General features: G+C 33.7%; 4 protein-coding genes across 5 annotated transcripts; all 4 read right to left on the bottom strand.

The window, feature by feature from the left end:
* Positions 1 to 48: 48 nt before the first annotated feature.
* LOC124833615 (Sphingomyelin synthetase family protein) lies at positions 49 to 2,995 on the bottom strand. The gene is made up of 4 exons (XM_047308170.2): positions 2,613 to 2,995; positions 1,573 to 1,967; positions 931 to 1,124; positions 49 to 814 (listed from the first exon to the last, which is right to left on the bottom strand). Exons 1-4 carry the CDS (start codon positions 2,900 to 2,902, stop codon positions 416 to 418), a joined length of 1,278 nt encoding a protein of 425 aa, XP_047164126.1. The 5' UTR covers positions 2,903 to 2,995; the 3' UTR covers positions 49 to 415.
* Positions 2,996 to 5,168: 2,173 nt separating this feature from the next.
* Positions 5,169 to 7,291, bottom strand: LOC148194761 (ABC transporter G family member 1-like). Its single transcript, XM_088096287.1, has 2 exons — positions 6,279 to 7,291; positions 5,169 to 6,207 (listed from the first exon to the last, which is right to left on the bottom strand). Exons 1-2 carry the CDS (start codon positions 6,447 to 6,449, stop codon positions 5,854 to 5,856), a joined length of 525 nt encoding a protein of 174 aa, XP_087952413.1. The 5' UTR covers positions 6,450 to 7,291; the 3' UTR covers positions 5,169 to 5,853.
* Positions 7,292 to 7,433: 142 nt separating this feature from the next.
* On the bottom strand, positions 7,434 to 18,192 carry LOC124833469 (sterol 3-beta-glucosyltransferase UGT80B1-like). Of its 2 annotated transcripts, XM_047308061.2 has the most exons (15): positions 18,029 to 18,182; positions 17,640 to 17,955; positions 16,499 to 16,647; positions 15,918 to 16,154; positions 15,269 to 15,380; positions 14,173 to 14,343; positions 13,260 to 13,323; positions 12,957 to 13,014; positions 12,668 to 12,845; positions 12,008 to 12,138; positions 10,041 to 10,143; positions 8,716 to 8,792; positions 8,443 to 8,490; positions 8,144 to 8,293; positions 7,434 to 7,952 (listed from the first exon to the last, which is right to left on the bottom strand). In XM_047308061.2, the coding sequence occupies exons 2-15, from the start codon at positions 17,821 to 17,823 to the stop codon at positions 7,749 to 7,751; spliced, it is 1,866 nt and encodes a 621-aa protein (XP_047164017.1). In that variant the 5' UTR covers positions 17,824 to 17,955; positions 18,029 to 18,182; the 3' UTR covers positions 7,434 to 7,748. The 2 variants fall into 2 exon arrangements, with proteins under 2 accessions (XP_047164017.1, XP_047163952.1); XM_047307996.2 differs by having other exon boundaries at positions 17,640 to 18,192.
* A 4,215-nt stretch (positions 18,193 to 22,407) lies between these two features.
* LOC148194760 (UPF0496 protein At1g20180-like) lies at positions 22,408 to 23,585 on the bottom strand (the record flags this gene model as incomplete). The annotated part of the gene is made up of 1 exon (XM_088095607.1): positions 22,408 to 23,585. A coding segment is annotated over one exon (1,044 nt), but the record flags the coding sequence as incomplete, so codon positions are not given.
* Between the last annotated feature and the right edge of the window lie 1,706 nt (positions 23,586 to 25,291).

Here is a 25,291-nt window from a genome sequence, read left to right as displayed (position 1 = left end):
GAGATGGAGGAATTGTGGGATAAGGATGATTTACACTTGCTACAAGAATTGCATGAAAATACCATAAAAGTCTAACCATTCTATTCACTTCATTCTTCCCAAAACAAAGTAAATCAAGAATCGTATTGCAGATGCAACGTGGCAATTCTGATTTCCATCCATGGTAAGTTGTCAATTCTTCAAAATGATACAATACATTCAAACAAGATAACTACATACATGCCAGTGGTACAAGAGGATGACAATGATCAAGAAAAGTACATGAAGATTAAATCCTCACTTCAACAGTATTTGCGGGTAGCCTCATTACGTGATGTACATTTTTGTATGACTCCAAAACTATAACCGAGAATACCAGAATACTTGAAAGTTTAAAACCGTGTGTGGCATTCTAAACAAGTGGATCGCCAGAAGATCATCCATCACTTGTCAACGTGAAAGCCAGAACAACAATGGTGAGTGCAAAGAAAATGGTGGCACTACGAAACAACCGTGCATGTTTAATTCCAGTCAAATCCTTGCTTTCTTCACTGATTAACTCAATCTCTTTCAGAAGCTCCCTCACTTTGTCAATGTCCGAGTCTTTTGAAGCTTGGACCAGTCTGCTTTGAATCGTCTCCAGCTTAGTCAGACTCCTATTACTTGACTTAGCTTCATGTGACCAAATAAAACCTGTCATCTTCCACAAGAGGATCCCCACATAGATGGCTACAATGCAGTCTACAGTGTAATGATGACGTTCTCGTATTTCTCTTTGGGCACTATGCATCAAAAGAAGCCATACAAGAGCAGAACTGAAACCTCCATATGCTTCCTGCAGTTATTATAATATAGAAAAAAAAAATCCAAAGGTAAGCTACTCAAAAAAATCAAATGCAAACAATCAACAACAGATGAAAACACAAATTTTGGAATTAATTCAAATCATACTGTCCAAGCCATGGCTGTGAGTACGGCAACAAGCATGTGGCCACTGTATAGGAGGTCATTGCAGCCACCTCCAGCTTTCTTTAACAGACTGTACCATGTAGGTCCTTCCGAGACAGTGGGTCGCAAAAAATCAATCAGAAAGCTCATTGAACCCCAATCTGGCTGGTAGTCGCTAACTGGTTTTCCAATGTCAACTAAGAAAAAAAAAAGTATGTTAATTTGGAAGATTTTCGAAAAATGTCCCTAAAGGTGGGACAGGTCATATAGACATAGAGCAAGGTATTGACAGACATATTATCGAGCTGAGATAAAAGCTTTAAAAGCTATATCTGCGGATGATATAAAAATCTAAATTCAGATAAGTAGAACACATTTCAAAAGAAACTCCAAGTGGCTGCAAATAATTCCACTGTCCAAAACCTAATAATTTTCCGCTTCAATTCAAAGTTGATCTTTCTACCCAATAAAGTTAATGAAAAATAAAAGAAGAGGTTCTTTAATCAGAATCCCAAGTGCTGTAAATTGGAAAGATTATGGACCACAACATAAGCACTCCCAGATTAAATCAGTAAATGGTACGAGAACATAACTTTGGAAGTTAAAAGCAGTTGCCAGACTCAGCAAAAATAAAATCCTACATACCATAAGCTGTATCTAGATTTATCACTCGGCTGATAGCATCATGATCTTTGGCATAAGGAACATAATACTTTTGGGCCCAAGGATGAGGGTACGCTGGAACTCTGAACCGAGAACCAGCACACCAAGGACGGGCTGATGGCAAAATTGTAGATGCAAAAGTTATGGCACGAAGAAGGCGGCCAACTGCCATGGTAAACATATATCTAGCACCTAATCCGAGGCCCGGAGCTTTCACAGAATCAAATAGCACAGAGAACGCCAGCATCATAAACAACATCAAGAAATGGTGCAGTCCAATGATTCGAGCTCTTAATATCTCAACAATTGGACTAGGAAGTTTCTCATTCAACGCCAAGAGAAACCATTGACCCGTATCTGGAAGAGGAGGCGTATTCCTGTCAGAAAAAAAGAACATTTTATTTTTAAATAGAAATTACAACACTCGGTTGAAGTTATGTTCATGTAAAAGTAACGCATACACACTCTCTACCACAGCTGGCTTATCTTTTATTGTGATTTTTCTTAACGGTGAACTACTCAAAACCTAATAGCCGGTTGTTATATTGTGATTTTCAAATTGATATCATCAATGCCAGTATTCTTGTTTAACGCACTTGTGTTAGCTGGTTGATGCTTACCTCATGCTACTTGTGTTAGTAACAGATTCCCTGAAATATTCTTTCTAACGTTTTCAATCTTACAGTTAAAATTTTGTTGAAAATTATAAAATCAGGAGTTCGTTACAGAGTTAATTAAGAACTAAAAAAAACTACTGAATTTCAGTCATTATAACTAAGTGCCAGAGAGACATTGATACAAGTTATCTTATTTTAGCCAAGCCGATATCACAGGAAGCATCCACAAGCAAATGAATTAAAAATATTAGTAAATACAGATCTGCATCCAACACCTAAAGGAAATCCACTTTCCAAAATCTAAACAAGATCAATACAGAATCACAACATAGGAAACACGTTGATCTACGCATTGCAATGAACAGAAGAAGGAAAGAAAAAGGAGTTGGATTGGGGGACAGTTACCGGTGCCAGTCGAGGCCGAGGACGGCGGTGACGGAGCGGACGGAGAGGGCTTCGAAGAGAAGCGCGGAGAGCATGAAGAGCATGGAGGCGACAAACGGAATCGCCGAACGGAACTCGGCGGACCAGTGACGGTAGGAGGGGACGCGGACCACAGCGGCGAGGGCGAGGAGGGACCACAGCACCGGTTGCAGCCGGGAGTGCCACGTCGGGGACAGGTGGCGTAGGTAGTCAACGGCTATGTAGGACATGGCGGCTATGCCCAGGCCGGCGTTCTTCGCCGGCCACGGCATGGACTTCGAGTGAGACTGAGGAATCTGAGAGTGGGTGGAAGTGAAGCCTGACTGGAAGAATGGAATCGAGTTGCGGCGGTCTTTCAAGGGAAGTTGGTATTTAAAAATATAAAATTTATTGCATGTTTACTTTAAAATAGCCAAAATATTTATTATGTTTTTATCATGTTATTAGAACATTGTTAAAAAGACTTTAAAAGAAGTAGGCTAGTTATCAAATTATTAATTAATTCACGCTTTACTATTTAATTAGAAATGTACATACTTGATAAATCATGAAGGAGAGAAATGAACTAAACTTATAATATGACAAATGTATGTGTACTTCGATTTATTCCTTGCTTTATGGTTATGAAAATATGAAAAAAAAATTATGATACTGTATCCTTTGTTTTTATTAATAGGAAGGTATGGTAAGAAGTGTTTCAAAATAAAAGAATTTATTGAAAGGTAAATTCATGTTTAATTCAGCTTTATAAATTTTAATAGTGATTGTTTCTGTTTATATATAATATAATTTTTATTTTTAATCAATATATGATTTTAAACATATCCGAATTCCCTCATACTGGTTTAATAAATCATATTAAACTAATTTTTAATATTATATTAAAAAATAGATTTACATATTCGATTATAAATTAAGTTTAAATTTAATTTATTTTTATAACATCATTATTCTTGTTTCTTGTATTTATCTTTCCAACATAATTTATTTATGGGAAAGAAAGTGTTTGAAAGTGAGACGAAACACGTTAGTTTCTTTGTTCACATAGTTTAAAGAGAGAGATGAACATCAATTGAAATTGAAAGACTAATAATAAAGTGATACACCTTTACAGTCGTTTGATACATATTATAAAAAAAATCATAAAAAAATTAATTTTTACGGTTTTTAAAAAATTAAAAAAATAGTATCAAATAAATATAAAAATTATGTGTGTCAAAAGCATATTTTTCTAATTAAAATAAGCGTTACTCAAAGCACATAAGTGAGATAAGGAGAACAAGCTCCAACGTTAATAACATTAACTACATCCAAATTTGTTAGTTATTTTCATAATAGGATATAATATTTCAAAATGTGTTTTTAGTTTTTCACGAGTTTATTTAAAATTTTAAAATAATTTTAAACTATGAACTAAACATAATTAAAAATAAAGTACTTGTGTCTAATATATTAACAAAATTATCTCTAATATTAAGAAAATGAACTTATGTCCAATAACAAGATCAAAAATAATATATAAGGAGCAACTCTTTCTCGCTATTTTCGTCTTTGACTTGTGGATTCAGATCTCGTAATCCTTACAAGTGAATTCTAAAGAATGTTATATCCAATTAAATTACAAAATACGCATTATGTCACTGTTACCTTACTTCCTTTTGAAAGAAATTTTTTTTAACTTTTCTTAACATGTTTTAATTAGAGGTAGATTAGATAATTTGTTTCTTAGCACAAAAAAATTGAACAAGTAAACAAAATTAATTAAATATACAAAAACAACTCAAGTGTTTTTTTTTTCATAAAATAAATAATTTATACACTTCAATTCAACTTTTGAAAAAGTTAAATAAGACTTTTTAAAAAGTGACGTACATAAGTTAATTCTATCTTATAACAGTTTCCCAAGAATAATGAAAATAACTCAATTATTTGGTTAATACTATTTTAAGTTGCATTTGGATAATTTGGACATATTCTGATAAATTTGTAGAATTATTTGCAAATGAAATGATAAGATAATTTAATATATGAAGCCTACGAAAATCATAAGGAGTGTTTAGTATAAGTAAAGCTTTTTATTTAGAAAATAATGAATTGTGAGAATAATACTTCCTACCGTCCTAATAATGACAAAATCAACACAGAGTAATTTGAAGAAAATTTAAATTTGTAATTTTTCATCAAAATAGTTTTATAGAAAATGAAACATCCCGACAAAAATATCATTTACCAAAAGCGTAAAACTTTGAAAATTAAATCAATTATAAGAAATATACTTTCTCAACTTTATTATTCTAAAAAATTACTCTTTCTAATCAAGCACCTCCGAAATTAAACTATCTAGAAAAAAAATATAAATGAATGAATTGATTTACCAATATTAGTGTTTTAGTTCAACGAAAAATTTTAAATTAAATTAAATTAAAAATAACGATAAAAAATATTTTTAATATAGGGTTAAATATGTTTTTAATTCCTAAACTATCAAGCGAATTTATTTTTAGTCTGTCCTTCAAAGTAAGTTACATTTTAGTTATTCTTTTTAAAGAAATCATAATTTTTTGTCCTCCAAAATTAACAAAGTTAAAACAAACTGAGTTGACTAACAGTGAAGTGCCACGTCATTTTTTTTCTCCCTCCGTCACTGGCGTTGTCTCCTTCCTTACATATTCATCCCCGTCCACCGCCTTCGTCGACTCTTTTTACACCTTGCCATCTTCACCAACACGAACCTCTCCACCACGCCAACGTTGACAGTTCTATTTCCACTAGCATTGCTATTGCCACTATTTCCAGAGAGTCCATTGTTGCTTTCCATGTTTGTTCCTCCAACGTTAACTGCTGTGTTGCCCCATTTTGTCCATTGCTTCCATTATTGCTTCTTGAAACACTTCTATTGATACAGATAAGGTTGTCTTTTATAGACTGGAAAGATATGGTGATGACGATGCAAGTGGGGTCCCATCATTCATTCAGATATCTGATTTAGAAGCTGAAAACACAAGATTTATTGCCCCAATGGCACAACTTCTATATCTGGGAATAAAACAACCAACTTTCCATCCATTCACAAGCAGAAAAAGAAACCCAATGAAAATTAACCAAAATTGAAGGGACAAATTTTAGAATTGAATCACGAGTCTGATTGAAAGAAACCCCACAAATTCAATTTCAGAGAAACAAACAAAATAAAAATAAAAAACAGACCTTTGAATAAAAAAACCTAATTTGCAGATTGGGGGCAAAACCAGTAACTGTGACGGTGAATGGACATGATCACGATGCTTCCGCTCTGTGCAATTCTCTGCAAAACCTTCACCACCAAGAATGCGTTGGTGGAGTCAAGTCCCGAGGTTGGCTTGTCCAGGAACAGCAGGATCGGGTCGTGGATAATGTCGATGCCAATGGAAACTCTTTGACGCTCTCCGCCTGATTCTCCGCGGTGACCTTTGTCGTCGATGACTGTTTTCGCAGCATTCCGAAGACCTGGCTTCTCGATGAGAGCTTGGACACGAGTGTTTTTCTTCAACTTGGAGAGCGTGCACGAAAGTCTGAATTTCGCTGAAAACATCAAAGTCTCTTCCACAGTGAGCATAGGGAAGAGCAAGTCTTCTTGCATCACATACGCAGAGATCACTTTCAGAAGACGCGATTCCAGCGTGCCACCGTGCCTTTTAGATTTCCCTTGGTGATTCGGTTCGCCAGTGCATCGATCGGTGTTGACTTTCCAGAACCGCTGGCGTCGAGGACCGCCATGATCTCGCCGTCGTGCGCCTCATCGAAGGTATCGTTAAGAAGCATCTTGGTCCGCCTGAACATGCTCTCGCTAACGGCAGGAGCCTCGTTAGGGAAGGGAGAAAAGCTGGGAAGATTAACTGTGTCAGAAAAATAAATTGACACAGCACTCCACCGTTAGCCAACTCGGTTCCTTTTTAACGCCGTTGGTTTCAGATGACAAAAAATTGTGGTTTCTTTAAGGATATGGACTAAAATGTAGCTTACTTTAAAAGAGGGATTAAAAACAAATCCGCTTGATAGTTTAGGAACTAAAAACATATTTCACCCTTTAATATATAAATATATCACAATAAAATCTTTCAATATCTAAATTATATTTCAGGTTTACAATGAACAAGTTAAATATTGACATAATGTCATTTTATTCATACTTTCTTAAAAAACTATTCAATTTTTTAAAAAAACTAATAAAAATAAAAGAGGATAGATTAGAAGAAATATATAATCAAGCGAGTCAAGCACATAGATAAAAGTGCATTAAAGTGAATGGAAGATAAATACTTTGTTAATAACAAAAATAACGTGTAAGGAGAGTAAGAAACTCTTCAGTCCAAATCATACATACAAGATAAAATTCGATCATGCATATATTAAAATCAAATCATTTATTACCTTAGTTTGCATGGAAACTAATTTAAGCACCAAAGATTCCTTAAGCCACCACCGTTTCATCGGAAACCAAACCGACAGCAACGGTAGAAAAGGAGAAAAAGATGGTTAGCATTATAACAACTATATAGTCAAATCCTAAAAGTTCATGCAACGATGTCAATTGGGGAAAGAAACAGGTTCAGTGACAGGCTTAGAATTTTTTCAGAATGAGATTATGGAAGTTACTATAATCGATGGCTGGGCAAATAATCCTACCATAATGCACTTTATTCTTTTGTCACTACCCTGATATTTGGATCAGTGATGAAAACATCTATACAACAGAAAATATTTGCATATCCCACCTTTTAAAAGCAAATAATTAATTACCTGGAGAAAAAAATGAAGGCAACCTACACAAAATCCCTGTATGATATTATTATCAACAATCAAATTTGGAATCATACAGAAGCATAGTATTTGGATCAACCGCTACATGAATTATGTTTTTACCCAGCTCTTTATATCCCGTATCTATCACTAATGACAGAACCTATACTTGGGGAGGATATGAAATATACATAATACATGAATACTAAATGTTAGCAAACCCTCAGAGTAGACACTTTACAAAATGAATGGAATACTAAAGAAAAAACACTATGCAGCCTACAAAATGTAATTCTATTATGAATCAGTGAAAATGAAAAAGCAATCAATGCACAAAAGCTACACACCACCACAAGGAGCACAACAAAACCTTCCAAGTCGGAGAAAAAACCACTGTAAAGGATTCAAGTCTTCATCCTCCACCAGAGATGGAGTTGGCAGCGGTAACTCATCGGGCAGATGTCGATGGAATGCATCAACCGCAGCAGCAACACCATCTTCATTCTCAATCAACCTAGCAATTTCCATTGCCCGAGACTTCACCTGAATATTTATTATCCACTAACTATCAATATTATTATTAGCTAAACCAGGACCCCATGATTTTGCTTGAATGGCACCAGTATTATATTATGTTTCTTAAGTATGCTGGAGGAAACAAAAAGGTGGGCCTAGATTTTTTATTTTTAAAAACCTTGTTCTTTGGAAGTATAAAAGAAGGAATTTAATGTCACCTCTGGTTGGAGCATGAATCTAATGGCATTTGATAAATTCTCAACGTTGAGCTCAGATATTGGGATTGGAGCGGGTCCCAATTCTTTCTGATATATTCTCTCTCCCCAAAAGAATTGATCTCCAAAGAATGGAACTATGGTTGTTGGACACTGCAAGTATAGTACTCAAATTAAAACAAAAAAAGGAAGCAAAAACTGTTCTTTATTTTAATTTTAAAAGCACCAGAAATATGTTGTCATTAAATTCTATGAAATTCAAAAGAAAAATATCTAAGAAGATACTAATGAACATTGATTACCCCAGCTTTTAATCCTGTAGCGGTGGTTCCCGCTCCGCCATGATGCACCTGCAAATTTGTGCCAAAATATATTCCAGTTAATAGCATGCCAAAATATTCTCCACCAACCCCTCTCCCTACCCCCCCTGTTTCTCTAAGTTTTTTTCTTTGCAAACTTATCGCAGTAAAACTTCTATTGTTAAATTAAGAATCAAAGTAAAAAAGGCTTAAACTACTAGCATTGAGTAAACCACCTCCAAGAAAACCCACAAGAAAAGATAAATTCGAACTCACCACAGCAGAACATTGAGGAAACAGCCAATCGTGAGGGCATTCCTCCAGAAGGAAAACGTTGTCAGAAAGTTCTGTCACTGCATGATGGAAAACAAAATGCAAATGAAACTACTTAAAATGAATTGAAACAAAATATATAATTTTCTCAAAGCATATCACAAAACATGTCACGAGAAAAGGTATCCATTCTTCGAAGTTAAGGCCAACGAACAGCAAACAATTCAACCGAAAGTTCTCACAGAATGAAGTGATTAATGGACAAAGTTCATAATATTAAAGAAAATTTTGAGGCATGTCTTAGTCTTAAATACAATAGCGGCCAAAACATATAGAAACATATCTAAGGGGTTAGACGTTAAAGCATATGAAAATAAACTGAAGTATTTAATGTCTAGGTTATTTGCCAATTGGCAGTATGATATTGGCATTATTCTGCTCATCCTTCTTAAAAATTATTATATAATATTTTAGGAAAAACATTTATATGGTGATCTTTGTAGTTCACTCATCCTTTATGTTTTGTGATCTTTGCAGTTGAGAAGAAACGGAAGAAGCAGAGACGATGAAATTAATTTGTGTTGATTAGTGTGAAAAAGTAGAAGTTTTAAAATAGAGGGACCCACTATACCATTTCACACTATTTTCAATAATTTCCATCTCTTCTTTTATATATTTCTTATTTCTCTTCAACCAAACAGCTTTAATTTCCATTTTATTTTTCACTTATTTCCATCATTTTTATTTCGTTCACCTTATTTTTTCTCTTCTCCATCAAAGAGGAACTTAGCTCCTATAAAACAAAATTATGTATGCCAACCAGAACATGAGTGAAAAACAAATAACTCTTCTTACAAATGGGAATAACTTTTATAATATTTCATATCAAGCTATTTTTATATACCCTTCTTAAGGTTGGAAATAGACCTCTTCAGTTTGTAGAATCACATGTTATAAAAATAATTATCAGAAGATAACTTTTAATCTTAAAAGAAAATAGTGACATGGCAGAATGAGAAAATCTATTATACAACTAAAAAATGTAACCTTCTCAGGCATATTCATGTACAAATTCGTAAAAACCAGATAGAACTAAGTTTAACAAAACACATCACCATTTGAAAGGGGTTAGTGGGGAGGGGTTTGGACGACTTGCAGGAGGTCATAAAACTGGGTAATACGACACACATCTCACTCATTCATTGGCATTGACACAAACAAATAAAACATGAAACCAAAAATTAATTATAACTTCCACAAATGCAGTAAGTATTTTGAAAAAAAAAATACCAACTAGGTGCAAAGCAAAATTGGAATGAAATACTCACAATTCCCTAGATTGCCCCAACCCCGGTCAATAATTCCCCGCTGTTCCGTATCTCTTAGTACCTCCAATATAACATCTGTTGTTCCTTTGGGATCTTCAAGAGGCTTAAAAAGAAAATCACACTGTTTTAGAGGATTTCAAAATTTTGCTTATAAACTCATGAACTTGACATTTTATAAGTTGATGAAAATATGCCAATGATACATTTGCGTTGGTTCTATGATAACTATAACGCTTCTTTATATGACATGTACAATCAAAGTGTACCCCAATTTATGGATGGTCAAGAAAACAATTAAAGAAAATTATCTTGACCAGAGTCACATCTGTGGATCTACTAGTTCAGAAAGGTCAGAATCATAATAAGTGCTCATATTTTCTATACACACCAAACGAATTAATCTTATAAGCTCAAGGAATAGTGCTCTTTTACACGAGAGACTAGGAATTAGGATTTATGATTGGGGATATCGGTATTTATGGTAATTAAAAAAATTAAATATTAAATACTTGCACTCAAGTTTTTTAATCAATATTAAAAAACAGTATTTAGGGATTAACTATAATTTAATTGTTGTTAATATTTAACTAATTTTTTTGCATTTTTAGGCACCTTGCGAAGAGCAGCCACAACTCAAAGCCCGCCACATCACTGTCATTCCCAATGGTGCCACCGTGGACACCATTTAATAACATTGTTTGAGAATAAGATTTAGTTATTAGAGTCTCTCGGTATCCTGTTAGAAGATTGGAGAAGAACATTTTGTTCAATTCCAGATTACAACTTTTTGATCCACTAGTTTGGGTTACTTGTCTTGGTATTGTTTCCCTGTATGGCGATCAGAGGAATTCAAGAATTCAGCCTCCATTTAATATGAATATCGAGGATCTTGAGGATTCTGCCCAATGTGTGATTGAGAAAAGATTATCTAATGACTAACCAAGGCTAAGACACAATCCAAAGGCGATGTACAAAAATAGATTGTACATTGTAAGGCATCAAATGTGTCACGCTTTGAAGGAAAAAGTAACCTAAAAATCCTTGCATGAAACATCACGTTTCATTTACTTAAAGAAAAATTTTCATCCTCCACGTATGTATAATGCATAATTTGGTTAGGGTAATTAGAATTTAGGATTGTAGAATTGACTTATTAGAATTGTGTTTGATATAGGTGATATGAGATGATTTATATGGAAATTTGATTGAGCAAATTGTATGAGATGTGAAGAAAGTGAAGGATTTCTGGGGGATGGTTGGATAAATTACAAATTTTACCTTTTAGTTCAACATTTGGTTTTTTAAAATAATTCTATCTATATAGTTTTTCTTTAATTTTTTACAATTATTATTGGCAATTAATAAATAATATCTCTAACAAATAATTTATTTTCAGTTTCTCAACTAATTTTTTAACAGAAAATGTTTATATTTTTTAAAATATACTTAAGGGCAATTTTGACATGATACTAAAAGACAACATATACCAATAAAATTCACTATCTTTCCATTAAACCAAACCACCTCACTTTCCATTCATTTCTACATCCCATCTATCCGAACAGAAAAGTCAAGAATAAACGACCAATTTAGTCCTTGAAATTGTTTCTCTCTGTCATATTAGTCCATCAAACTAAAAATAATTCTAATCTATCTTTGAAACTTTAAGCTTTCACTTAAGTCCCTAAAATTAATCTTTTTTTTTTCATTTTTGGTCCCCAGTCCAGGGACCTAAGTGATATATTAATAAATGTTTAAGAGCCAAAATGGAGAAAAAAGGAGTTAACTTTAGAAACTTAAATGATATTCTAAAATATTTTAAAAACTTATGAGTTTTTGTTAAACTAGGGAATAGACATCAAGCTACCATTAAATTGGCAATTTACTCTATTGTTTTTCAGATGATGTTCATTATTAGATATAATTCATGAAAATAATGACTTATAATTCAAGTGAAATTACCATACCATGCTCCCAAACCCAAAATACAAAGGAGGTGGCCCTTTTTTAATCCATTGGACAAAATCTTCCCGAGGTTGATACTTTGATGCAAGGTTCAAGAAACAATAACCAACAACGTCAACTAAAGGGCCCCAGTCTGCACATTTATAAAATGTTATTAGTGCTACAAGTAATAAATTTGGGACTCCGACCAAAAAATGTCTACCAATCATGTAAGGTGGCTCTAGTAATTACTGTCAAGAATAATTTCTTCAAGAGGCTAAAGATGTTAAGTGGAGGCCGGTCAATGATTTTTATCTCTAACATTTACAAATAATAGTATTATTAACATAAAATGTATACTGTACTTTATAGTGTACGCTTGATACATGTGAAATCATTTTAATGCTTAAACTTGGACAAAAATTGATTGAAATCCGATTGGAACCCAAGCACTTACAAAGGTCGTCCTTTATAAATTCATATATTATATAATAAACTCATTCAGTAATTAATTTCAATAAATAACTTCATAATATAGATTCACAATCCAAGTCAACAGTTACTGTGTTTTCAGTTCTCTGGAAACGGCTATCTATTTGCTACTTCAATTACTTAAAATGATTGCTCATTCAAAAAGAAAGTATGACGAGGTCATCAGATAATACTGTAATCATAGTGCATACCATTTGGTTTTGGAACAACATGAGGACTCCACATATAGCTAGTCGGTAAATGAGATATTGATCCACGGTACATACTGAAGTAAGCAATAGGAGCAAGCTTCAATGTCGATTTCCTGAAGTTATTGATAATTCTTCGCATTCCCCACCATATCAGCAGATCTACAATTATATAGGACAGCTGGAGATGGCAAGCAAACATTGAAACAGGCATGTTGGTCGTGAGGTAGTCCAGCAAATATTTATAAAATTATCAAAATCAGAGTATATATTGTGTCAGCAACGGACATACCCAATAACCAGCACTTTGAGGAACACGTACCAAAGGGTGGGGGAACTGATATGTTGGTCTGCATATTCAAAAGTTATTTAAGTGACCTCAAATATTTAAAGAAAGCACTAAGAAATGATGCTATAAGAATGTTGCATTTATCTGAATATTTGAAAATACAGTTGTCACTGATTTTAATTAAAACACTACTGTACTACTTGATCAATAAAAATCAATTCAAGAATTAGAAAAGTATCCATATCATGTTATGAAACTTTCTCTTTCTGATATGAAGTGACAGCTTATATAACAATAAAAACTCACGTCCAAGGCATTGTGAAGAAGATATGGAGGGGCACCCCAAGGGCTTCAGCAACGTGTACATGTCCTGCAAACAGGGATCACGAGATACAGTACAGGCAAATTTGCAGATATTGAAGTCGTAAACAAACAAAAATATTCCTAAAATGAAAAACAATCTTATTTTCTTAAAAATTACAGAATTCAACAACATTTTTATGGACTTAGTACACATATTCTAACGAAGATCCATTATTCTTCAGGCTTTGAATGTGAAAAGCCCCTGAATTTCATATTTCAATGTCGGTAGTTACTCTTGTATTCCAACTGTTCTTTCTATACATATATTTTTTCCTTTTTCCAGTACATGGTTAACACTTTTTTTTATAAATTGGAGTGTGATATTCACATAACAAGTATTTAAAGAAAAAACTGAAATAGCTTAATTTTTCTTTATTTCGACTTCTACTTTTCAGTTTATGCTCCTGATGATAAGTTCAACCCCACATTATGTTTATGAGCATTTAAAATTAATTGCATGTACATGTGCAAAATGCTGATGCATTTCAACCTGTCAATACCAAGTAGCCATGTCTGACTAAAATATCAGGGTCCTCAATTTGTAAAAGGTTTAGTAATATTTTTTTTAGCATTTAGAAAAAAAAGGGTCTAGTAACATAAAATTACTGTATGAAGACCGTGAATATTGTCAAACTGTCATCCACGTAGCAGAAGTATGCCCTATTGAACAGGCACAGAGACTAGTCTATAGGTTAAACATAGAATCACCTATTGTCATATATGCAGATCACATCTTGTATGGTTATTGTGTTTCAATAAAAGAACTAAAGATAATAAAACCTTAAAACAAATAAATCATAAGATGTGAAATGGAGAAATACAAGATACAATAATCTCTCAAGTCCTAACCACTTACCATAGGCAGGAGGATTGGCAATAATAGACTGAGCTCTGAAAGAAACACCAGTTTCCATATCAGGTGCTGTGCATGCTGGAGGAATGGAATCAATGATTGCCTTCAGCTGCTTTCTTTGGACAGATATTTCGGCCGGTCCAGAAGGGATTAAACCTTTATTCCTAGCCATATCTATTATTTAAATATCTCATTTAGTATATCAGTATATAATGATTATGAGTAACAGCAGAATAAGATTAAAACAAAAATACACATTGTTTCAGCATTTTGCAAAGCAAAAATAGGAGAGACTAAACCATGAGGAGAACGGAGCTGAAGCTTGAAAGACCATAGTCATTGCCTGAAAGTGATTTGGGTACTATGGGGTGCCTAAGTCCCATATTGAGTAGTATATGATATCAGGTGTAGTAATTAAGTGTTTAGTTCTTCCCTCTTAGATTTTAAAGATGGGTTCAGCTAGTGCTTGGATGCTTATCATTGCCTAAGTTAGCTTGATCTGCAATGGAGAAATCAGTGAACCTTTTTGCATATGCTTAGCCATTTGAGAATGAAATGAGAATATTTTTAAAAAAATTTAATTACCTTAAGGTTTGCTATTTCATATGACAATGAGGAAAATAATTGTTGTATATGAATTAACTGTATTAAAAGAGAGATCAAACCTGTGACTTTTTCTATTGAAGATTTTAAAAGGAAATATTTTTGTTAGGTTTGAATTTTATTCAGTTCTATCAAATCTCTTAACTTCTTACCTTACACTTAAATTGGTTATTTAAGATGCTAGATTTGCTTTCAAAATCCCTGATCCAAAAACTTATATTTTCTTTCCTTGGTAGTTATTATAGCTAGCATTCGTAATACATCCTTATCGATTTTAGATATGCTTTAGGTTCATATACAGTTATAGGCAAGCAAGATACGTTAGAGTATCTATTTTGCATTGTTGAGCTTAACACTTGAAAATTTAGATAATGTATCATATATTAACAACTTGAAGTATAAAAGCAAGGTCTTCCATACAGCTACCTGATAAGTATTATAAAAAGTACAAGTAGACTGAGAATAAATGACTTCATATTAAAGAGGGACCTCTTACATCCTGCCAAAATACGAGGATCACCACCCAGAGGATAGAAATCTACTCCAGCTGACTTTACAAATGTTTTGAAATTAGCATGAGTTGCCAGCCTAACATGATGACCATACTCCTGCAAGTAAATATTAGTTCATCTATGAAAGAAAGAATAAATGCAACAAAACTGACTGTTGGGACGAAAGATACATCAATAGTTAAAAACCACGTCATTGCATATTTTCAGATAGATCAGCAAAGCAAATCATCTAACAGTAATCAGATAACTTGGAAAAACCTAGGGATTTTAAACTCAAAGTGAATGAGACCAGAATAATTCCTTCCCAAATATAAGAAATCTAATCTAGAATTTCAATGACAAGTTCTAATCACCAAAGCCAATATGATAAGTTAGCAAGATGATAATATATTAATTCGTAAATTGTTACAAAGCCTTTCAGAACAAAACAAATAAAAGGAAATATTATATGATGTGATTTCCACGAAAAGTAATGTCACATTTTAGGCTCACATTGAAGCAAATATGAAGATATCATGGAGTCCTACACCATACAAAAGGCAAGAAAGCAATAACAAAGGTTATGATGATTTAATGGAAATTCTCACGTGCTGTGTGCATCAAAATGAATTGAATGGAAATATCCAAACATGCCTGAAGTCTCTTTGCTATGGCCACAAAAGGTTGTACGTCACCTCTTGTTCCAACCACAAGTATGACAATTTGTAACCGTGGAACAAATTTTTTTGATTCTGAACCAAAACCTCCACTCACTGTTGACTCTTCAAAAGATTGGAGCTCTAACAATTCTGGAGCAACAGATGCACTCCTTTCAAGATCAACTTCAACAGTTCCATCATTTTGTATCTTCACTAAGTTAGTAATCAGTTGCTGAGTAGAAAAACAAGAAAGGTTCATGAAGATGCAAATAATGTAGAAAATATGACACATAATTGACTAATACAGAACCATTTCAAGAACAAATGTACAAAGACAGTGTACCCATATTTTTCAAATACCAATCATGTGTCAAGAAATCACAAGATATATCTAGCACACAAGAACTAATAGAACTACTTTTGAGATTTGCATTGCATCTTTCAAACAAGGTTAAAATGAACAGTAAACAAATATTTATATCAACTTTTGGGTGAAACTTAATCCAACTAGAATAAAAATATGCAAACACAAGTTTGAAATTTAAGATCATTCACATATAGTAATACTTGCAATACCTTCGCCCTCTCAGACAGCCTGTCCAATATTGTGTCTCGCTTAGGGAATCCACTCTTTTCTGTCATTGATCTAGAAATCATAAACTTGTCATCAACTATAAGTGGGTTCCTTTCAGCTCCAACAGGGGCTGTGATGCAATGTTCCAAACCTTCACACACATAATGGGACATACAAGGCAGAAAAATTAATCATCCAACCGAAGCAATTAGAAAGAGCAGTCCATTAGGACAAGACCGATAGCATTTGTGACCAAGGTAGGCAGTGAGCAGACAATTATCTTCAAAGGAAATAAAGCTAAAATTTGGATTTTTAGATTTAAACCTGTGAAACTGTTTGGAGCCCAAAACACAACAAAAAAGAGAAAGAATTATTTTATTTCCTGACCGAAAATGAACAGAACAAAGAGAAAGATCTCTTTAACAAAGAGTTTCCCCTTTCTATTACAAAGCTAATGCAGTTTTCAATTGATACAAAAGGAAATATACCACTCATTTCTAACCCTCTCTTTCCACACTCTCTAACCAACTAACTAACTAACTATTTGCTGTAACTAACTCGTAACTATCTGTGCTTGGGAATCTGACAGAAACTAAAATACAATGGAAACTCCATATATCATAAATATGAAAGAGTCATCTGGATTGGATAGGGCCTTACACGGAAGGCAAGTAATTTAGACTCAAGAAACAACAGCAGCCACATAAAAGCTTTTGAAGAGGTCCAATGAAGTAACATTTCTTTTTCTCCAAGGCATTAATTTTGTAGAGGTAGGACATATTTATTATCTACACAAGAATCCTCCCTTCTTCCTTCCCCATTCAAGAAAACATGGCAACTAAATTCACAAGATTTTATTGAATTATAAAGTGCTGCTGGAGCTAACTTCCCTCCAGTTAAATCCCAGAGCAAAATAAACCTACGCCCACATGCTCAAAAGGGGGTAAAAAAAAATAGGCCAAACAAAAAATGCAGTCATCTGACAATAACTGAAAGCAGTAAGGCAATAACATACTTAATACACTGAAGACGCCTTCACTATTCCCACCGCACAACATATCTAAAGCAGTTCCTATTTCACAGTAATAACAATCAATTGCTTAACAGAAGAAACTGAATTGGACAGAAGTATTGAGCACAAACCTCTTCTTGATGAAGAAGAAACTTGCACCGACTCGTCGTCCTCAGAAGAAGCTCCACCAATCTTCTCATCCTCACCCTGTGACTTTATTATCTCCATTTTCTTGAGATCGTTCTTCTGCCGACCATCAAGAACCCCTTCCGACACTTCTTGGGTCAAGCATTGAATCTCATTACTACCCATCATCAGAATCAGAGTTTCTCAACCCATTACTTCTTGCAAACAGAAGGAGCAGCAGAAACAGACGGTTCCAGAGAATCGAGTACTGAACTGTTGAAATAAAGCGCAGGCATGCATGCTAACACGTGGGAAGTGGGCCTTCAACGAGCGAAGGAGAAAATTAGTAGTCGAAAGGTTTTGAAACGAAAAAACAGTTGGCACGCAGACCCACCAGTCATCAGAACACACAGAACATTTGGTAAACCTAAAGTTCAAACCCTTTTCCAACCCAGTTCTTCCTTCGACGTGTCAACTCAAGGTGTATTCACGTTCCTCACGAGGAGAAGCACTTCTACACAAAATCCCCAACCTAAGCTATTCGCAGCTTCAATGCAGTGCAAATACTACTTACGGTCAACTTAATAGTATTCAGATTACTTTAAAATTATAGATTTTACCAATATATTTTTCACTCCTCTTTACATGGGAATATGTTAGCACATATTCTGTTTTAGAAATAGATGTGATTTTCTCATAGGTTAATAAAATAACAAATAAATAATGAACCTTTAAAAATATAATTTATACATTATATTAAAATATTATAAAAAAAAACTGTGAAAATATTTTTTCCTTTTCATAAGTTACACTATCATATTATATCATTTTTTTCAACTTTAAATTTACAATTCTCGGTTTTATATTTTCTCTTTCACCTTATATTTAGTCAAATGGACCGGTAAGTAAAAAACCCATAAAAAATATGAAATAATTTGTTTATGTTGATTAATTACTATATTTATTATTTGTTAATGTGTTTAACTAACTTAATGTTCTCTAAAAACACAATCTTTATCCGGCTAAAGAGAAAGATTTGAATATCTTGAATTTGAAACTTGGAACCTTTAGAATATTTGTTTGAGTCTTTTACATAATATATCTAACTATATATAAGAAAATCATCAAATGTTATTAGCATAATTAATTTTATAAATAATATTATACCTAAATTAAATGTATCATTATTTACTTAGTTATAATTTTACACTTAATTACATGAAAAGTAGTACTATCAAAACGGGTCACTCAGCTTAACTCAATCCAGTCCACCACAGGTTGATCACTTGGTGAACCAACATAACCCGACTCACTTAGTGAACCAATCTAACCCGACTCACTTAGTGAACCAATCTAACCCGACTCAATTCACCATGGGTTGGTGGTTTAAACGGGTTAACTCACTAACTCATATAATAACAATTTTATTTTTTCAATTCTAAAGAAAAATAACAATTTTTTCTAATTCAAAACTAAATAAATTTTAATCTAAAATAATGTTAAATTTAAAAGACAATTCAAAATAAATAAAAAATAATCCAATCCAAAATTATCTTAAATTATAAATATAATCCAAAAACAGTAAAAGAATAAAATTAGGTGACATACCATAAATTCAAATTGGATGAGTTGGACTCTTAGTGAATCGAACTCAATATTAATTTATATTAAAATATTATTTTTTTTTTCAAAAAACTCAATTCAAATCTATAATAAAAAGATTGATTCACGGATTTAAATTCATTTTATCATCATTGATTAAAAAGGTTTGGATAATCATGTGAAAAAAATAATGAAACATTTTTTTTTCAACAATGGAAATAAATAAAATAGAGCTAAAAAGAATAAACCTTTACTTGTATGATTCATTGTTCCTTCTAGTATTCTCACACTGCCGCCGACCGCTTCACCCAGTACAGAAATCATTGAGTTCTGCTAAATGTCAGTTCCTATGTACACAACTTTCTTCGGTGTCTTTCGTTTTAGACTTTTTTTCTTTACCACTTTTCTTGCTCTATACGAGTTACCATAATTTAGTTTATTTATAAGATGAATGCTACAATTTTCTTCCTCAAACATGTAATACACTAATGATAATCTGCAGTAACAAAATTTAAATAAACGTCAGTGTATTTCTGATTAAGTTAACATCTATTTGGTTTTTGTAAGTTATTACAAAGATAGAAGAGCATGGCCTACATCCAGCGATAAATTGTAACATTCAATGTCTAAGGTAATTGTCAGACCTGATTAAAAACGCACCCAAAACTCCTCTGAGCGGACGCCAGGTGTTAAGTAACGAGGATCCGAAAATCAGACAGTGGAATGCAGGTGTCAGCAGATGAGCGGACGTTCGTTTTAAACAAAACTGAGTTTTTTGAAAGTTTACGTCACACTCTCTCTGCATGCACCTTCTTCTCCAAAACTCTGATCTTTCATTTCTCCTTCTTCTCTCTAAAAAGCTCCCCCTTCTCTCTACCAAATCTCACATTTTCTCTACTCCGATCTCCGTTCAGGCACCTTAGAAGCACTCCCGGCGTCCAGAGCTTCAGTTTGAACCGAACAGTTTCGAGTTTTGAACTGGTAAGTTCTTCTTGTCCTTAGCCGTTCGTTCTCTGGTACATGCAAACCAAGTACCGGTTGCATGCTGTTATCTTGTCTGAACCATTATTGGTTTTTGACTGTTGGGTTAGTTTGAAGAATTGTGGAACGTAAGGGTAGAAAGATTTGTAGTCAGACGAACCGTATTTCTGTCGCTAGGACGTTCGTTCACGCTCAGAGGTAAGGGAAGCTTATATGATTTAATTTGTATGATGTTTGAATGGCATGTACGTGTGTTGAGTTGATGAATGATATGAAGTATGATTGTTGATATGTTTGATTATATGAAGTATGATTAATTATGTTATGGGTGTTTAATCTTATGAAAATTATGAAGTTATATGTTGAGAAATGAGTTTGAATATAAATGAATTATGGATATGAAATTTTCCTATGATAATGTACGTTCGTTATTGAACGGTCATTGACCGTTCGGTAATGCTAATAACATTGGTTAAAATTTGGATTCTTTCATTTGGAAAGAATCCTAGTTGAGGACGAGCGTCTTCGTGTGGTAATAATATGCTTGAGCGTTCGGCCAAGCGTAGTTGCATCTGAGTATTCTGGGATAAATTTAAATTTTGTAAATATATGTATTTGTATATTTTAGTTATTCTTAAACACTATTCTAATAAAATCTTATTATATTTATCAAGCTTTCTAATATAAGTTTAGTAGTGCTCGGTCTCAGACCAAGCGCTCGTGCTGAGTAGTGCTCGGTCTTATACCAAGCATTCGTGCTCGCTTCTTTATAATCTATTTTGATGAAACTAGCGTTCGTCCAACTTCAATAGAATTTTCTCTCTACCGTGTTCGGTCATTGACTGACATTCGTTTTCTAAATATGAATCCTTCTAAGTATTTTCTTATGAAGGTCTTAAAGTGTATACATCCATTTGGTGTCGGCTTAGAACCTTAGTATTTGACATGGTTCTTTCAGTGTTTGGTTAGAACTCTCAAGAGTCAATTCATCTAATTGGCTCACTTTGTAATTAACGTTAGCTTCATTCGTTTCTTGTTATATCTATTACAATCGGTTTCTTTCTTAAACCGACAGTAACCCTCTCGGTCTTATTCTATTCTGGAACCGGAGACATCTCAGTCTCGCTCCAAGCGTTCATTCTCGTTTTGAATGAGGGTTGAACGTTCGGTATCTGGTGTCCTTAATAATCGGTGAACAAAGATGAAATTGAAATAATGGATAATGAAAGATGAAGAGAAAATGATACGGATGAAATGTGTTGAGTTATGGACGAGCGTTCTGAGGAGGAATGACTCATGGTTGAATATTGGAATTGGTAAAGTATGAACGTGGTCATGCTAAGCTGGCGGTTCATCTTGAGATTCCGTGAGTACTCGTCCTCACGTAGAGGAGAGTAGGTCATGTGTGGGAACGACATGAGGTCCTAGTCCTTAGGGTTACTTTGGACAGATATGACTAACCTCGGGTGGCAACTGTTAAGGGTATCCCAGTTACTACATCACCTGGGTGCACGAACGTCGTAGCTACACAGATTTCATACAGTCCGGACAGTCAGTCTAGTATTAGGCCTTGCTTGAAACGTATGATGAAATATATCTTATGTGTTTGAATGTGAGAAATGTATGTTTATACTTGACTTAAATTATATAAGCTTACCCTGTGTTTCCTATCTTGTCTTGTTTTGTACGTCCGTCTTTGTCATTGCAATGATCATCCGTGTGGATGTGAGTAGAAGGAGACGAGCTACTGGAAGAGGCGCTAGAGGAAGATAATCTGGTTGAGGTTGAAGTGAAGACCGAATCGTAGTACGTTCAGACCATAGTTTAGTTTGAATGAAAGGTGGTCGTTCGATCACTTTCCCCTTTTGATTTATTTGACCGTTCGGTATAGGCTTTTGTAAACCGTTCGGTCAGATATTTTTAAAACCTATACAGTTTAAAGTTATAATTCTTTTTGTAAGGTCGCTCGTCCGTAAGCGTACGTTTGGTTTTAGTGTAAAGACTGATCTGAATTATTAATTAATGTGATTATTCTATTATATAGTTTTGGACTGTATTTTTGGGATGTTCCAGTAATCGATGAAAATATTTAAAATGGGAAATGTAACAAAGTAGTAATACTAATGAAGAGGCTTACATACGAAGTAATCATAACTAATAACTTGTGAATAATATAATGTCCAATTGTTATTTTTTTAATGTCCAATTGTTATTTTTTTATTTGTTATGTAATAATAACACCTTAACAGAAGAAAAAAGATTGATCAAATTCTAATGAATGTTTGTTCAAATTATTTTGAAGTTCTTCATTGATCTCCATGACATCATTCTGATATTTTCATTTCCTTAATCACCAAGGCCCTTGCCTGGTTTATTGTGACAAGGCACAAGTACACATGTTCTTCAAGTTCTTCCACTTGTTTTCTGAATCCTACATCACTTTTCTTAAGCTCCTTCACAACCTCAAATGATAATTTGTCTTCTTTCCTGTCCAAACAGAACTGCACCATTTCTCTGTTATGCTCAATTTCATCACGAAGCCGAGCTACAAGTCTACTCATCGTGTCAAAGTCTCTATTCAATATGTAAGTCCCCTTGGCTGCTATGTCAAGCTGCTCATAAACTTTACCAAGAGACCCTTTTCTTGAAACTTTACAGCCTCTAAGCTCCCTCTTAAGATGCTTAAATGGGAAGCAGAGAATTGCTGGCCCCAAGATTACTGCTGTCAGAGTATGTGTGGCTATAAACATGGTTGTGATTGCCACTAAGGCACAAGCTGCAGTGACACAAAACCAAGATGTCTTCATCAAATACTTCATGAGCTTAATTTTCCTTCCCACTCTTTTTCTCATTGACTTTAGATGGCACAAAACTGATGAGTGCTTATCATTGATGAGCTTGAAGTCATGGGTTTTAAGGTTTGAAAACGGGTCATTTGAGTAGGTGAATGAGTTTAGCTCAAAGATGACCACTTCAAAAGTTTCGAAAGAGTCACCATCCTTAATGTCCAGAACTCTTTGAATGAACTGATAATAAGAGAGGACTTGGCTGATGCTTTTGAGAAGATTACAGCAAATGTGTGAAGCCTCTGCGCTTATGTCAAAGTAACTAAGCATAAGGTTTTTGAGTTTTGGTGTCTTTGAAAGGGTTCCTGAATCAACGATGGAAAATATAGTTTCTTGGCAAGGTTCAAGGAGGACTTTCGAAAAATTGTCATGGTTGTAATTAATGGAAGGCTGGTTTGCAAGTAATTGAGCTTTACTGTAGAAATCAACATAGGGCTTTGTTCTTAGTGTCCTATGGTACTCATCATGGAAGTTTATGCTTTTCAGGGCTTCTCTGCACTCCTTCACATCTGTGATGTTAAATCATGATACAAATTACAGGAAAGACTTGCCAAAACAATGTTTTAGTCTTGCTACTTGAAAACTTGATGCAAGAATCAGAATGCTGGTGAGAAATGGTAACAGAGAAATTTTATGCTTGGAAAAGAAGGACTGATAAGTTAATTTATAAATATAGGATTGCGTGAAGAAGAGGGAAAATTGAAATTTGACAAACAATAAATATATGGGTGAACAACATTATTTATATGTTGTGTGATGAAGCATTAAACATGATACATGTTTTTTACCGTTCCTTTTAATTTTTCCGACACCATTACCCAAACATGATACAAAATGATTAATATTTTCAAATTTTGGTTAATCATTTTTGACAAAATAATCGCATGAATCATGTTGCTTTAGATTTGCATGGGTTTGAAACAAATAGAGAAGCCAAATGAAAAAAAAAATTAAGGCTGAAGTCGTAAAACACATACCTTGAGTTTTCCAAGCTCTTAATTTTGGCGACATAAGGTTTATTGATCCTAATAAAAACTTGATAATTAATAACGAAGTTAACTGAACAAACTTGGCTCTAAAAAATCTTGCTATTATACAATCTCAATATCCCTGATATAATTGTAAGCCTATAATGCTAATGATCATATCATATTCGTAACAGCTAGGTTGTGTATGGAAGATGATACATATTTAAATTTAATGTGTTTATAAAGCCTCTATTACTGTTGTTAATTTCAAGGATTCTGGTTTAAGCTTTCTCTCGGATATTGGGATCTTCTAATCTCATCCACAAATACAGAGATAATAATTTCTTTGCCAACTTGTCTGCAAGCTTAAGGCTGAAATTGCTGGAGATATCCCTTTTCTAATTATTTGCTTCGCGTGGGTTTTTCCTCATTTCAATTACCTAATTTTGTAAGGTTACACCATTCTATCCTACAGTATATCATGCAGGCAGAGATACTTTCATCCCAGAAAGTAGATTAATTATTTTACATCCTTCAAGTAGATTAAGAAATAGTTAATACACCCTGTATCATTAAATATTTCTAATCATTTGAAATAGTTTTTTTTAATGAGTTTTAATTTGAAACACAGAAAATATTTTTAAACAGTTTTTCGATTTTTTTATTTTCTCAATCAATGTTTTTAGCACTTGTTGTGTTACAAGTCCTGCTAAGAAATGCGTTTGTATATATACGTGAAGAAAAGGTTAATTAATAGATGGGAAATTTAGGTAAAACTGTGTTTGTGGTTTCTGGTTTTTTACATGTATAATTTGTTTACCTGCTGATTGATGCATGGACCATCTCCAACCTTGCAAGCAATCTGTTTATTGTCCTATTATTCGGCATGCACACATAGCTTCAAGAAGAAAAGGCTGAAATCAAATGTATACTTGTCATGGCTAACCACCTATCATCTTTAATCATTTGGTTTATTCCTTTTTAAGTTAAAAATATCCCTTAGTCAATCTCGTTCCCATTGTCGTTATTGTAGGCATACATGGCCCCTAATAATGTTCTGTTGTTACGTTTTAACCAATTGAAAGAGACATGCTTATATATAAATTGAGTAACTGTGTATAAGCGTAAACCTTGCTAGTTTTGAGAAACCAACAGCTTGTTTGGTTAGGTATCGATGTGAACATTCTCAAAGTGGAAAAGAAACAGATACAACAATGCATTCTTATACGTTAATTAGTTGTCACTCGGAAATATAGTCTC

This window comes from Vigna umbellata, chromosome 8 (genome assembly GCF_029865625.1).
Source record: "Vigna umbellata cultivar VRB3 chromosome 8, Vumbellata_1.0, whole genome shotgun sequence".
Classification (NCBI taxonomy): Eukaryota; Viridiplantae; Streptophyta; class Magnoliopsida; order Fabales; family Fabaceae; genus Vigna; species Vigna umbellata.
Note: the sequence above shows the minus strand (reverse complement) of the source record. Positions and strands in the feature narration are given on the sequence as shown.